Source organism: Phocoena sinus, chromosome 15 (genome assembly GCF_008692025.1).
Source record: "Phocoena sinus isolate mPhoSin1 chromosome 15, mPhoSin1.pri, whole genome shotgun sequence".
Lineage (NCBI taxonomy): Eukaryota > Metazoa > Chordata > Mammalia > Artiodactyla > Phocoenidae > Phocoena > Phocoena sinus.
In genome coordinates, this window is record NC_045777.1 from 67,717,193 (window position 1) to 67,730,431 (window position 13,239).

At 45.1% G+C, this 13,239-nt stretch overlaps 1 protein-coding gene across 1 annotated transcript; it reads right to left on the reverse strand.

The window, feature by feature from the left end:
- Window positions 1-5,515: 5,515 nt before the first annotated feature.
- On the reverse strand, window positions 5,516-10,808 carry NDUFAB1 (NADH:ubiquinone oxidoreductase subunit AB1). The gene is made up of 5 exons (XM_032607052.1): window positions 10,584-10,808; window positions 8,491-8,613; window positions 7,524-7,611; window positions 6,471-6,570; window positions 5,516-5,682 (listed from the first exon to the last, which is right to left on the reverse strand). The coding sequence occupies exons 1-4, from the start codon at window positions 10,749-10,751 to the stop codon at window positions 6,479-6,481; spliced, it is 471 nt and encodes a 156-aa protein (XP_032462943.1). The 5' UTR covers window positions 10,752-10,808; the 3' UTR covers window positions 5,516-5,682; window positions 6,471-6,478.
- Between the last annotated feature and the right edge of the window lie 2,431 nt (window positions 10,809-13,239).

The following is a 13,239-nucleotide window of genomic DNA, read 5'->3' on the forward strand; positions in this document are numbered from 1 at the left end:
GATAGAACCTTTCCTACTCTTCACCGCATTTTATAACTCCTAGCTCTCAAGTTCCTTCTATTTTTACCACTTTCCTCCATATCTAATTTCAATCCCTTGCTGTCTTTTTTGTTTTGGAAATTTTCAAACCTACAGAAAGTTGAAAAATGCTAGTGACCACCCCATGCTTTCACCTGGGTTCATCAGTTGTTAAAATATTAACTCCATTTACTTTCTCTCACATACTTTACTTTGCTGAAGCATTTGACAGGCATGCAGACATCATGACACTTCACCTGTGGATATTTAAGCAGCATCTCTGAAGAATAAGGCCATTGTTATACCTAAGTATGACACGTTACCTCACCTAAGAAAACTAACATCAATTCAGCAATATCATCTAATATACAGATGATATGATATTAGTAATATCACCTAATATATCTTCTAGAACTGTTCTTTCCAATCAATAATCCTTATGTTTTTGAGTCCTTCTCCCAAGTCTTGTATTTTTTTTTAAATGGCTGTTTTCTCTCACTTTAATCTCCTCCCATATGTTTTTAATCTTAATTTCACAGTGACCCCTACTCTCTTTCGCTTACCGTCATGAGTCTTGTACTGTATGTTACTGCAGCTTCTAGAGCTGGGGTTCAGGAGGAGGTTGTCAGGGAGCTCGCACCCCCGCTGGGTAGAGTCCCCTTGTCTTCTGATCACTCTGGCTTCCCTCCCACATCTAAGTCTGAGATTTAAGGACTCCAGGGGTCCGTGACTGAGGACTCTTGGTTATTGGTGACAAACCCAGTTCACATGAATTACGCAAGAGGGTTTGGCTCATGTAACCAGAAAATCCGGAGTGTCAGACCCAGGCCTGTGCAGGTGCTTCAGTCTCCTCAGGCGCCTGACCCTCCACCTCCTGGCTCTGCTTTGTTCTCTCCTGACTTAGCTTCTACCAGACTTGCAGCCCCAGGGGAAAGAGAATTGTTTTCTTCCGCAAGAATTCCAGAGTAGAAATACCACACAGGGCTCTTATTGGCTTGTTACTCTGCCCTCCACAAACACACAAACATAATAACCTTAGTGTCCGAGACGTGTTAGTTGACTTCCATTCATTGTGAGTCTGGGGCTTTCGGGTGAATACTGCGGACTGTAGAAAACAGCAGCTGTGGCAGACCACCCAGCAGGGATTGGACGTCTTGCTATGTGCCAGGTAAATCACTTGGAAAGGACCTTCTTTAGGGCTCTAGCCTTGGTGAAGAGTGGGTTCCTCTTCTGGACCCTCTCTCCACGGGGGACTTGCTCTTAAATACTCTGCCTGCAAGTCCCGTAACGTCAGCTCCTTCACTGAGTCTGTCCATTGGCAGGCAGTGGGTCAGATTACGCACACGCGTTACGTTGTCACCACTCCACGGTGTCCCTCTTGTCAGCCCCACTTTACCCATCGGAGGAAACTTAGGCTTAGAGAAGTGACTTAGCCAAGGTCATATGCTTGTCAGTGACCAGGGCTGTGATTCAGAACCCAGATTTGCCTGATGCCAGAGTCTGTGCAGATGCTCGTGGTATTGAGAACTTAGGAAAGAACTTGGCTACTTCTTGTTCTGCTTTCATACTTTTTCTTCTTTTCTCTCCCCAGTTTAACGTCTTAAGGGCACTAACTTGTGTTTATGACTTGTTTTTTAAACTTCAACCCTTGACATTTATTGCTTGGCTACCGTTTAAAAAACTAAGACAGTAATACATGTACTTGATAGAGAAATTTCAAGGGGTAAGTCTCACACAGTTCTCCTAGTTTCTCCACCCCGGCTCTTCTGAAGGAAGTAGAATTCACTTTAGGCTTAAGCACTAAGAGGCCATCTCACGAGTGGAGGGTCAGTCATTCCCACGTAAATCCCTTATCAGAGGGAGAGGGCGTCTGCAGTGGTAACTTCGCAGTAGGAGGGAACAGGCCCAGGCAAAGCATCTCACAAACACTCTGACTCCAGCCCGGAGTTTTTCTTGAGATCTGGCTCATTATCTGTCATCTGCTTGGGTATCCCACAAATAAATCCATCGTCCCAAACTGAAATTATATCCCTCTTCTTTTTTTTTTTTTTTTTTTGCGGTACGCGGGACCCTCACTGCCGTGGCCTCTCCCGTTGCGGAGCACAGGCTCCGGATGCGCAGGCCCAGCGGCCATGGCTCACAGGCCCAGCTGCTCCGCGGCATGCAGGATCCTCCCGGACCGGGGCACGAACCCGCGTCCCCTGCATCGGCAGGTGGACTCCCAACCACTGTGCCACCAGGGAAGCCCCCCTTTTTTTTTTTATTCAACTTTTTGGCTGTGCCACGTGGCATGCAGGATCTTAGTTCCCCGACCAGGGAATCGAACCCACTCCCCTGCAGTGAAAGCATGGAGTCTTAACCGCTGGACCGCCAGGGAAGTCCCTGTCTCCCTCTTCAATCTGACCCTCCTCTATTCCCTGTTTCAGACAGCAACTCACCCAGCACCAGTAGCCCAAGCCATAAGCTTGAGAGATACCCTAGACTTAACTTCCTCCGTCATCTGACCAAGTACTGCTGTTTTTATCCCGAATATTTTTGCAGTCCATCTCTCTTTATCCCATCCTCCAAATCTGCGTCTTTCTCTTGGGTTCTTCTAGTAACCAGCAGACTCATCCCCTCCAGTCCACCCTCTGCCGCCAACCGCTGAGCTCAAGTATAGCTGCCCGTGTCTTCCCTGCAGAAAATCCTGCACCCACTGCCAACAAGTTCCTTACCAGACAGTAGGGCCCTCCTTCGTGACCTGATCCCGGCCACAGCTTGAACCACAGGTCACCCCACCCATGAGTTCACGCTCCAGCCATATCCCTGCCTGAACAAATGACACCTGTGCACACGGGGCGCTTCCATGTCTCCTGCCCTTGCCATGGGGCTGACCCTGCAGAGCCTTAGAAACTGCTGAGGCTTCACTGCCCGGGAACGCCTCTCCCGAGCCTCACTCCTCAGCTTCTGCTGAGCTGCTCTCAGTTTTCACAAATTTTTAATACTTCTGTTTTTCGTTTATTACACAAAACATGGTATTTATAATTTAGAAAATACTGATTAGTGAAAATAAGCCAGTTATTTCTACCACGTGGTGGTAATCTTTAACATTTTGGTATGTGTTTTATGGAAATGGAATCATGCTGTTTATAGTCTCTTTTCACTTAAAACACCAGTCTTTCATTGTGTAAAATTATTTCTATTTAACCAATCCCATATCGTTGGATATCCAGTTGTATGCCACCAGTATACTTTTTGTTACTTGTATGTGTCATGTTGAATTTTCTCTTTATTTTGACAAATTTCAAACAGGATAGTTGACAGCAGTACAGTGAACGCCCATATACATGCATATATACCTGTCAGCTAGTCACCATTTGTTAAGCTTTGCTACTGTTTTTTTCCTGAACCATTTGAAAATCAGCTGCAGACATCTTGATGCTTCAAGATGTATTAAATATGCATCTCCTGAGAATAAGGTTAGTTTACTACATAATACTGATTATATCTAAGAAATTTAACACTTGTTTTATCACCTATGTAGAGTTCAATTGTCCTCAAAATGTCTTTAAGTTTTTTTTCCCCAAACCTTTCAAGCTTCACATTTCCCATGAAGTTGATGTCTTTGGTCTCCTTTAATTTAGTTACCCTGTCCTCTTTGTCCCATATCATTGGGTTTTTTTTAAAGTCCCACCTTCTGGATTTGTTTCCTCACGGTCAGTTTTATCAGCACCAGAGGTGACATGTCCTCAGTTCATCACGGCAGGTATTGGTGATGCTGAATGCGAAGCATGTGGATTTTAACTGTGTCCCTTATTAGATGGTGAGCTGCCTGAGAGCAGAGACGATCTTTACCCTTGTGTACGGAGGCCCTGCCCCGGGGAGTGTGCCGCACATGGTGAGCACATCGTTGTTTCACTGGGTACATGAGTGCACTGGCTGTTTGGGAGACACAGAAGAGCGACGGGGCTACACACAGGTCATGACGGGCCTCCCAGCCATCCTCTCTCAAAGGGCCCTGCCTACAGCAGACACACTGATCCTCGACGATTAAAAACTATGCACACAATCCCATTTATTCTAATTCACGCACTTTGGAATGCTACATTTGGCCAGTTTGCTGCCTATGTATAGTGGCACACAGGTCTCTCAAAGAACTTTGCAGCAAGTTTTTAGACCAGAAAGGCCTCTGCTGTTGTTTGAACACCCAGATCTTTAATAGCATCATCAGTGAGTGATGTGTGTGATTCAGTGAGCTTTTTTTCCTCATTCTGGCTCCCTCGGGACTTAGAACAGCTATAGAATGATGTGAATGGGCTGTTTCAGTGCAGGTGTATGGTTAAGAGGTTAGCAAGCAGTCACTTCGGTGGCAGTACTGCTAGACTTCATGATCTTAGGCAGCAATAAACACAGCTGCAATTTTTGGTAAAATGTGCAGCTGCCATGGAGGTTAAAAAAATAGCGAGAAGGACATTTACCCCAGATGTTAAATTATGGTACATTCCCAGCAAAGGAGTCTTGTGCAGCCTGTTTTGTTGCCTGTTGGACCTCTAGTGCCTAATAAGCACTCAAACTATTTGCTGAATAAATGCGGTTGTGAAAAAGAACGAGGCAGTGCCTTACGCTCCAATTTGGCAGCTTTCCAAGAATACCTTGTTAAGTATCAATATTTAAAAAAAATGCAGTATAACAATGAATGCTTCCTATTACTGAAAAAGGCCGGAAATACAGCTGCCTGACCTTGTCTATAGTAATTCTAGAGTGACACAGAAGGAACTGGCAACATTGGGTACCTCCAGGAAGGAGAAGCAGGTGGGAGTGTGGCCTGAACCCCAGACCGGACTGCAGAATCTTGCCATGTCATCCCTCAGCCACGAAGCTTCTCTGCCGGCTGAGGGTCACTCAGCCAGTCCCTCCACCTCTGTAACGCTACTTCCCACTTAACTACAAGACCTTGGTCTCCTCCCTCCTACAAACTAGAAGTTTCGGGAAAAGCAGAGAAGTATTTTATCATAGGTCTCTCAAGTTAAATCTCATCAAGAGCGAGGCAACTGCCTACATTAATTCCAAAGACCTAACGCAGTGCTAGGAATAAAAGGAGCACAAGTTAATACTTACTGATATATGACAAACAGACACAATGTCAAAGTAGTCTTCTAGGAGGAAAGAGAACCTTTTATCCTCCAAAATTACTAAATTCCATTAATTCAGAAATGGATCCTTAGGACAGGGATGAAAAATTAGTCCCACACGCTGGTGTCAGCTGATATATGGAATAATCAGTAAACTACTGGAGGCACAAATATATTTGAGGCAAAATGTTTTTTTTATCACTAATTCATTCCTCATGCTGAAGGTGATGGGAGAGCAACTTGTTTCAAGTACCCTGCTGGAAAAGTCTTATTTTTGATATGCATGAATACCAATGACAAATCAGACAAATCTCTAAAAATGCCAAGCAATGTCAATATAAAGCAAGCACTTTAGAGACGTAATTAAAAAACTGAAGACAGAAAAATGTTGGTTTTATAGATTTATTTTCAACAGGCAAAAACACTTAAGACAATTTAAGTACAAGTCTAAACAGAATTACTCTGTCAAAGTCAGCAATGATGCAGAGATGCGTTCTTACTTCCAGACACTCGCCAGCATCTTCTGAGTCTTCTCTCAGTGAAGAAAAGGGGTCTGGCAAAAGACAAGTTCAGTGTTTCTCTCTGGTGCTACTGACTTTAAGTGATAATCTCTGAGGCGCTAAATCCAGGATGACTAAAGTTATAGACTCTAATAAAATGTTTTATTTTAAAAGTCTGATCACTTGATTATTCTACAGCCTAAAGAACAATAGCCAATATTTATCATGAGGCTTCTTTACATCAAGCATTGTATTAAGTGATTTACACACACTATTCAATTTTACCTTCACAGAAGCCCCAGGTAGGTCCTATCATTAGCCCCATTTTACATATGAGGAAACTGAGGCTTACAAAGGCTACGCAGCCTGCCCAAGACCACAGGCTTACAGAACGTTGCAGAGCTTAGAATAGACTCGGGTGTCTGACGCTAGAGTCCATCCTCTTACCCACAAGGCCTCTCCTGCCTAAATAAGAGCCAGGCCATCTCAGCTTCCTGGACAGTTACCCTTGGGTGGGTAACTGAGGGAGGCAGAGGTCTCTGCTTCTGGGTCGCCTTGCTCAGTTTTTTGTACGAGGCTGCTTTTACGAGGAGGGCTGACAATCAGTAAGAGAGTCCTGTCCAGGAGTGAACTGCTGTCAACACCTCTGGAGGAGAAAGATGATCACTAGGGCTGGCCTCCTTGGAGTGGCAGATAACCAGAAGGTGCCTGCATTTTATAACCAGTGAAAATCTGTCAAGCACTTCCATTTTTCCATTTCTTCCCAAGTCTGTCTTTATTGAAGAACCACAGAGGGATTAATTCTATGGCAGAACATAATTCCATAAATCAAATTATTTACCTGATATTTTATTCATATACATCCTTCTTATCTGCAATGTAATCTACAATTTCTTGTGGGCACATTAACTTCTCCGCATCTATATCAGGAATTTCGAACCCTGAAAGTAAAATGTGCAACAATGCGTTAGTGTAGGAAATGCCAGTCCTTTAGAACTGAAAGTAGGTAACACTTCAGCAATACCCAGAAGTACATCAAAAAATTCCAGCAACCCTGAATCCCATTTAAGTTGTGAGCCTGTTATGTTTCCAGGCAACATTTTAGATATAGTTCACATATTAGAAAATTCCCCCATTTAAAGTGCAAAATTCAATGGTTTTTAGTATATACTCAAGGTTGTGCACCATCACCATCATCTAATTCTAGAACATTTTCATTACCCCCAAAAGAAACCCTGTAGCCCTAACCAATGCCATCCCTCTAGTTAGCATACTCTCTGAGGAACTGTAAGTTCTGCTCTGTAGGAAGGCACAGAAGTCCCTTGGCTTCCACTCAGGCAATTCACCCCCAAAATGGGCCGTGGAACCTTGTAAAGGTCTCATTTGCACAACTGACCGTCCCAGACAAGGGTAAGTTGGAGTGTGCGTGGGAGGCACTGCAGGAAACCAAAGCATGTGTGCGTGTATGAGTCTGTGCACGCACACGCCCTATCCTTGGCACACCCAGCACTTCTCTAGACATTTAGGCCTAGCTCATCGGGGAGGTGGGGAGGAGGGAGACGGTGCACGGAGGTGTCATCAGCTTCTCCACAGGTGAGGCTATGCCCTCATCTTGGAGACCCACTTCAAGAATCTCCGTGCCACACTCCCCCAGGCCTCTTCCGGTCGCTCAGCCCTTGGTATTACACCGGGCACTCTGCGGACCTGCAATAAGTGCTCTCCAAGTAAGTGCACTGTCCCTAATAATCAGTTCCCCCGACAGTAAGCAGAAGTGGGGGAGGGGTGGGCACGACTGTTGCAAACCCCAATCAGGCTCCCACCATTCCTCTGCATTTAATCCACCGAAATCAAGAGCCACGACGGGCAGGTCCAAGACTCAGCCCATGTGTGTTACCAAATTCGTCTTCCATGGCCATGATAATCTCCACTTGGTCCAAACTGTCTAAGCCCAGGTCTTTCATAAAATGGGAATTTACTGAGAGCTGCAAGAAAAGAAACACCAAACGCAAAATTCAGTCTGTGAGAGCGTTTGTTTCTCAAGATAACTGAATGGTGAAATATCAGTCATTATACAGAAGATTTTTTAATATAAAGAGGCCATATTTTAAACAGAAAGAGCCACAACTAACATTATACATTTAACGTGTGCCGACCCACACTTGGCGTGCTTTGTATGTTAACTTACTCTACCTTATTTTGAAATGGTTAGCAATATATATAAAGCTAATGATGAATTCACTGTGTATATTTTATGATGATCTCTGATCACTGTTCTGAATGACATCTGAGAGTCTGGTTTTTCTTGCTGCCTTACCACTAAGACACCACACCTTAGAAGTGACATTCTGCTCCCTCAAGAATAGCACACAGTGTCTATTATCACCCTGTCTTTAATTTAGACCTCAAGATCACCAGGAAGAATTCTTCAAAAACCACATCAAAAACAAACTACCCTACCCACACCACAGATTCTGTTATTAAAGAAGGAATGCTTTAAGGTAGCACTGTGAGAAAAACTCCAAGAAGAGTTAAGTTAAAAAAGCAAGGTGCACAACAGTATTTACAGTGTACTGCCTGTTGTGGTTTTTAAAAGGTTGGGAGATATAGATCACTTCGTACATATAATACACATACATGTACTTGTATGTATGTGTGTGTATGTGTATATATATATATATATGCCCTTCCATATGCACTGAGAATCTCTGGAAAAATAAGAAGTCAGGTCAACTGGCACCTCCCAGAAGGAGAACTGGGTGCCTGGGGTGACTTTTTACTTAATGTCCTTTAAACCCTTTGGATTTTGTACCATGTGACTAAATACTCATTTAAAGAAAAAACATTTAAACCACATCAGTTACCTTTTCTGGGTCAATCTTGTCATAGAGTTTCAAGACGTAAAGAACACGGTCCTTGATGCTCTCTAATGTCAAAGGGGGTGCGTCACTATACTGGCGGCACAGCGGTGTAACTCCACCTGGAACCTAGACCAAGGGAGGGAAGCACTGCTGTTGAGCCTGAAATGCCTCTAAGTAAAGGCATTGGCCTACAGATGTCTTTCACAAAGCTTTCATGGGGTTAGCAAACCCATCTCATCTGATTCTGTGGCCATTAGGACACACTGAGGCCTCATGCTGGGTAGTGTCAGAAGCCCTAGCAGTTCAAGAGCATAAAAATGGATCTCCTTTCCCCTAATAGCCAGGACCGGCCCCCTTCTTTCCTCTGTTCAGCCGTCAGGCTTTGGACATTGGTTCCGCTCAGTAACACTGCCACTAAAACCATCTAGGGCCTGCAGAAGAGCCTAAGGCTTCCCATGGCATCTTAAGCAGTGCACTGCCTCTGTAAGGCACTGCCACCTTTAATACCCAAGTCAAAATAACTCACGCCAAGAGCTGTCAGGGTGAACTGAAAGGCAGCTCACACTGAAAACCATACACTGGAAGGATCTAATTTGGCCCCAGCAGTAATTACACTGACTTTGGCCAAGACAAATGAAGCCAGTACCAACCCAAAGAAGAGGATGATGGAGCCTGACAGGCATACACTCCAATCTATTTTCCTTCCAATTGGGCATGCCTTGTTGCCACCAACTAAATAATGAGCCATTCTGATCTTTGCCATGATGGAGTAATATCTCAAATCTCTCTCCCGCTGCGGAGCACAGGCTCCGGACGCGCAGGCTCAGCAGCCATGGCTCACGGGCCCAGCCGCTCCGCGGCACGTGGGATCCTCCCGGACCGGGGCACGAACCCGTGTCTCCTGCATCGGCAGGCGGACTCTCAACCACTGCGCCACCAGGGAAGCCCCACACTGCTCTTTTAACTCAACTTCAAGGTGACACTTTTAACCTTTTGATTCATCGATAAGACAATGCCCCCTGAATGAATCCACTACACTGTCAGTAAATCTTGACACTGGCTGCATAAAAGAATCACTGGCAACTTTCAAAAACCGATGACCAAGCCCCACCTCTAGAGATTCTAACTGATTTGGCCAAGGCATCCTTAGTTTTTATTCTCATATCTTAGTCAAGATTGAAACCACAATTACATGAAGTCCTGGAGTTTGAAAAGGGAATTCTCAACTAAACCTTGGGAGTCTATCCTACTTTAAGACGACAGTTCTTAATCTTGAGGCGCTTCAGAATCACCTGGGGAACTTAAACAAAAAACATGTCAATGCCTCATCCCAGAGGAGTAAATCAGATGCGGAGGGGGAGAGCCCACGAGGGATTTATTTTTCTTTCTCTTTCATGCTACCCACGTGACTTGAATGTGCAGCCAGGGTTGAGAATCACTGACCTGAGGAGAGTTCAGTCTCAAAAAGGTTTCATCAGATAAAAAATAAAAACTAGATCCTACTTGTTTCCTATCCTTCCAAGAGACCCAGAAACAGACAAAAGGTGCCACAGGGAGCAATCCAGGGAGAGAACTGCTGTGACGAAGGCTGTAGGCCAGGGTGTCTTCCTCTCTGCACCCCGTCATTATTTTCTCCTAGGAAGCTATCACGGTATTTATCCTTATCACTACAATTAACGGCAATCAGTATTGTGAGAGCTTACCAAGCACCGCCCTCGGTACTTTACCTGTATGATCTCCTCTAAACCTCGCTGAAACTCCACAAGGTAGAAACTAGTATCCCATTTTTACGGTTCAGACTGAGGCTTAGCGAGATTACAAGGCTTTTCCAAAGTTCCGGGGTCAGCTTTCGAACCCAAGGGTGTTTGACTGGAAGGTCTGTGCTGTTGCCCGTAATCGCTAGGTCACCCGGGTCCCGTTAGGGATCAACCAAGCACCTTTAGGCAGTGGGACGGAGAGCGAGCAGGCGTCCCCGGGTCACCCCCGCCAACAGCAGCCCCAGTAGCTGCGGCCCAGCTGCCTGGCCCGTCCCCACCACCCCGAGCGGGCCCGACGCCTGACCCCAGCCAAGCCCCCCCAAAGTCACCGCGAATCACCTGCGTGAGCACCGAGGCCGGATGCGGAGCCCAAGGCCTCGCTCTGGCCCCCGCGGGGAACAGGGTAGTGCAGAGTGACCGGGCCGCCGCCAGCGTGGGGAGCCGGGGCAGCGGCGCGACGGCGGCGGGCAGTCGGCGGACACAGACGCAAAGGACACGAGCCGCCATGGCTACGCCGACCCAGGAGGCACTGCGCGGCGCCCTCCGGTCCGGTATCCTCCTGAGCTCCGCACAGGCGACGCATAGAGAGGCACTGTCGCGAGCCGCCCGCGGTAGCGGCCCCTGGCGGCTCCTGGCTGCACTGCGCCCTCAGGGCGCGCGCTGTCCTGCCCTCCAGGTCCGGAGGCGAATGGCTGCTAGAGCCAGAGCTAAAAGGGCGAAGACGTTCTTTCCCTAAACATTATAATCACTGACGCAGCAAGAAAGGAACTTATTTTTGTTTATTCTCTGAAAGTTCTGAAATACATTTATTTAAAAGTTTTGATGCCGGGAATTCCCTGGCGGTCCAGTGCTTAGGGCTCCGCGCTCTCACTGCCGAGGGCCAGGGTTCGATCCCTTGTCGGTAAATTAAATCCCATAAGCCGCGGGACACGGCCAAAAGAAAGAAAAGTTTTGATGCCGCGATTCTTCCATAGAAGAATTAAAATTAATTTAAATTAAAATTATTAATTAAATTTATTTAATAGGTCAAAACTCAGTATAAAATAAGAATGCGAAAATATGAGTTGATGTAAATATATAACTAAGACTAATAAATGTGGGAATTACAATAAAAGCAATATACATATTTTAAAACTTGACAATATAAATAATACAGCTCCCAAAATTGGTAAGTGGGAGAAAGTTTAAGCGTGCTAATTCATTCATATTTCTCGGCAGTGAAATCCAAACATATAGAACAATGGCTCCAAACTCTGAATACTGCCTGGATGAACAATTCAACAATGCCTTCAGTTTTACTTCAGTTTCTTTTTACTTTTGTTAAATTCAAGTAAAATAAAAGGTAGTGCCTTTAATTTAAAATAGAATGCCTACTATGATCCTACTGTTGTAATTTCTATTTATGTATTCATTAAAATATCCAGAATCTGTTATGTGCTAGTTGTTGAGGCTACAGCAGTGAGCAAGCCAGACTGGGCAGTCTATTTTCAGATTTTACATTCTAGTGGGAAAATGTACAATAAACAAACAAAAAAAATACAACCCCCTACCCCCCCACGGGAAAAAAAAAACCTCCAGGAAGTAATGATAAGTACAATAATGGACAATAAAACAGGGAAGGGGATAATGAGAGCTATGGGAGCCATGTCATTTTAGCCAGGGTGGTCTCTGAAGGCCTCTCTTTGGCAGTGATACTTGAGCCAAGACTTTCATCAATCAGGGGGTTGGAAAAGAAATCCCCCGGAATCACCCTGCTGTTGGTGATGCCAACCAGAGTCTCTATGGCCGTGTTAGCAGTCCACCCGAGGCTTCTGCTGCAGGCTGATTTAATCACCACCACTTCACTGCTTATTAAGCAATTGGAAGAGCAATTGTATCACCTCTTTGGAATGGTCAGTGAATAAATGGCCAAGCTTCACCTCAAGTAGCAGCCTTCCATTTCTGCAGAAAACTGGTGCCAAAAATCTGACTGGAGTCGAAGGATTAGGGCCGATAAGATCTGCTTAAGTCACCAGTGACACAAAAGCCTCTGATTACACCTTCCTGGCCATGCCCTGTGGCAGACCCATGGGCCAGATCTATGATGGTCGCAGAAGGAGCACTCAGGAAGAGCTTGATAGCCTACCAAGTTCATGTTTGGAACCCTCTCTTCCCATAACCTCTCTGTATTTCTGGATAACATTTAATTCTTTTGGTCAAACATAATAAATCACCTCTTTTAAAATGACATATTTTGGGAGAGCTACTTTTCCCTTCAGCAAACACATAAAGAGAAAATGTCAACCTAGATGGGCTGTAGGGGAAAAGGTTCATTATTAAGATTGAGATCAAGTCCTTAGCAGCTGGGGAAGATTTACGGGAGAGCGCTGGTGCTTTTCAGTAGCACTCCCATCAAAGGATGTGTAAGCATAAACTATGTCAGCTTCTTGCACACATCACCCCACCAGCCCACCAGTCATCCCTCCCTCCTCCCAGCGCATTTGCACTACTGTCACATCCCTTCCTGTTCCCCTGGGACCTTGTACCACCAGTCCTCTCTTCTACCCTACATCTTCAACCTCTCCTTTGCTTCTGGCTCTTTCCCTTGAGCCCATAAGCATGCCAAAGTTTCTCCTAGCCTAAAAACAAGGCCAGAGACCTCCTCCAGTAGCCTTTGATGTATCTATAATATCACCATTCCTCCTTCCTTTCATAGTCAACCTTCTTGAAGGAATAATCTGCTCTTTCGGTCTTTAATACCCCACTTCCTATTCACTTTTTTAAAATTAATTTTTATTGGAGTATAGTTGGTTTACAATGTTGTTATTAGTTTCTGCTGTACAGTAAAGTGAATCAGTTTAGATTCTTTTCCCAAATAGGTCATTACTAGGGATTGAGTAGAGTTCCCTGTGCTATACAGTAGGTCCCCATTAGTTATCTATTTAGTATATAGCAGTGTACATAGGTCAATCCTAATCTCCCAATTTATCCCTCCCCGCCTCCTTTCCCCCTTGGT

Excerpts from the sequence above, each read along its gene's own strand:
- NDUFAB1 (XM_032607052.1), bottom strand. The coding sequence starts at position 10,751 with ATGGCGGCTCGTGTCCTTTGCGTCTGTGTCCGCCGACTGCCCGCCGCC. Across the intron at positions 8,614-10,583 it reads CGGCCTCGGTGCTCACGCAG|GTTCCAGGTGGAGTTACACC; the intron begins GTGATTCGCGGT and ends CCCTTGGTCTAG. Across the intron at positions 6,571-7,523 it reads GGCCATGGAAGACGAATTTG|GGTTCGAAATTCCTGATATA; the intron begins GTAACACACATG and ends TTTTACTTTCAG.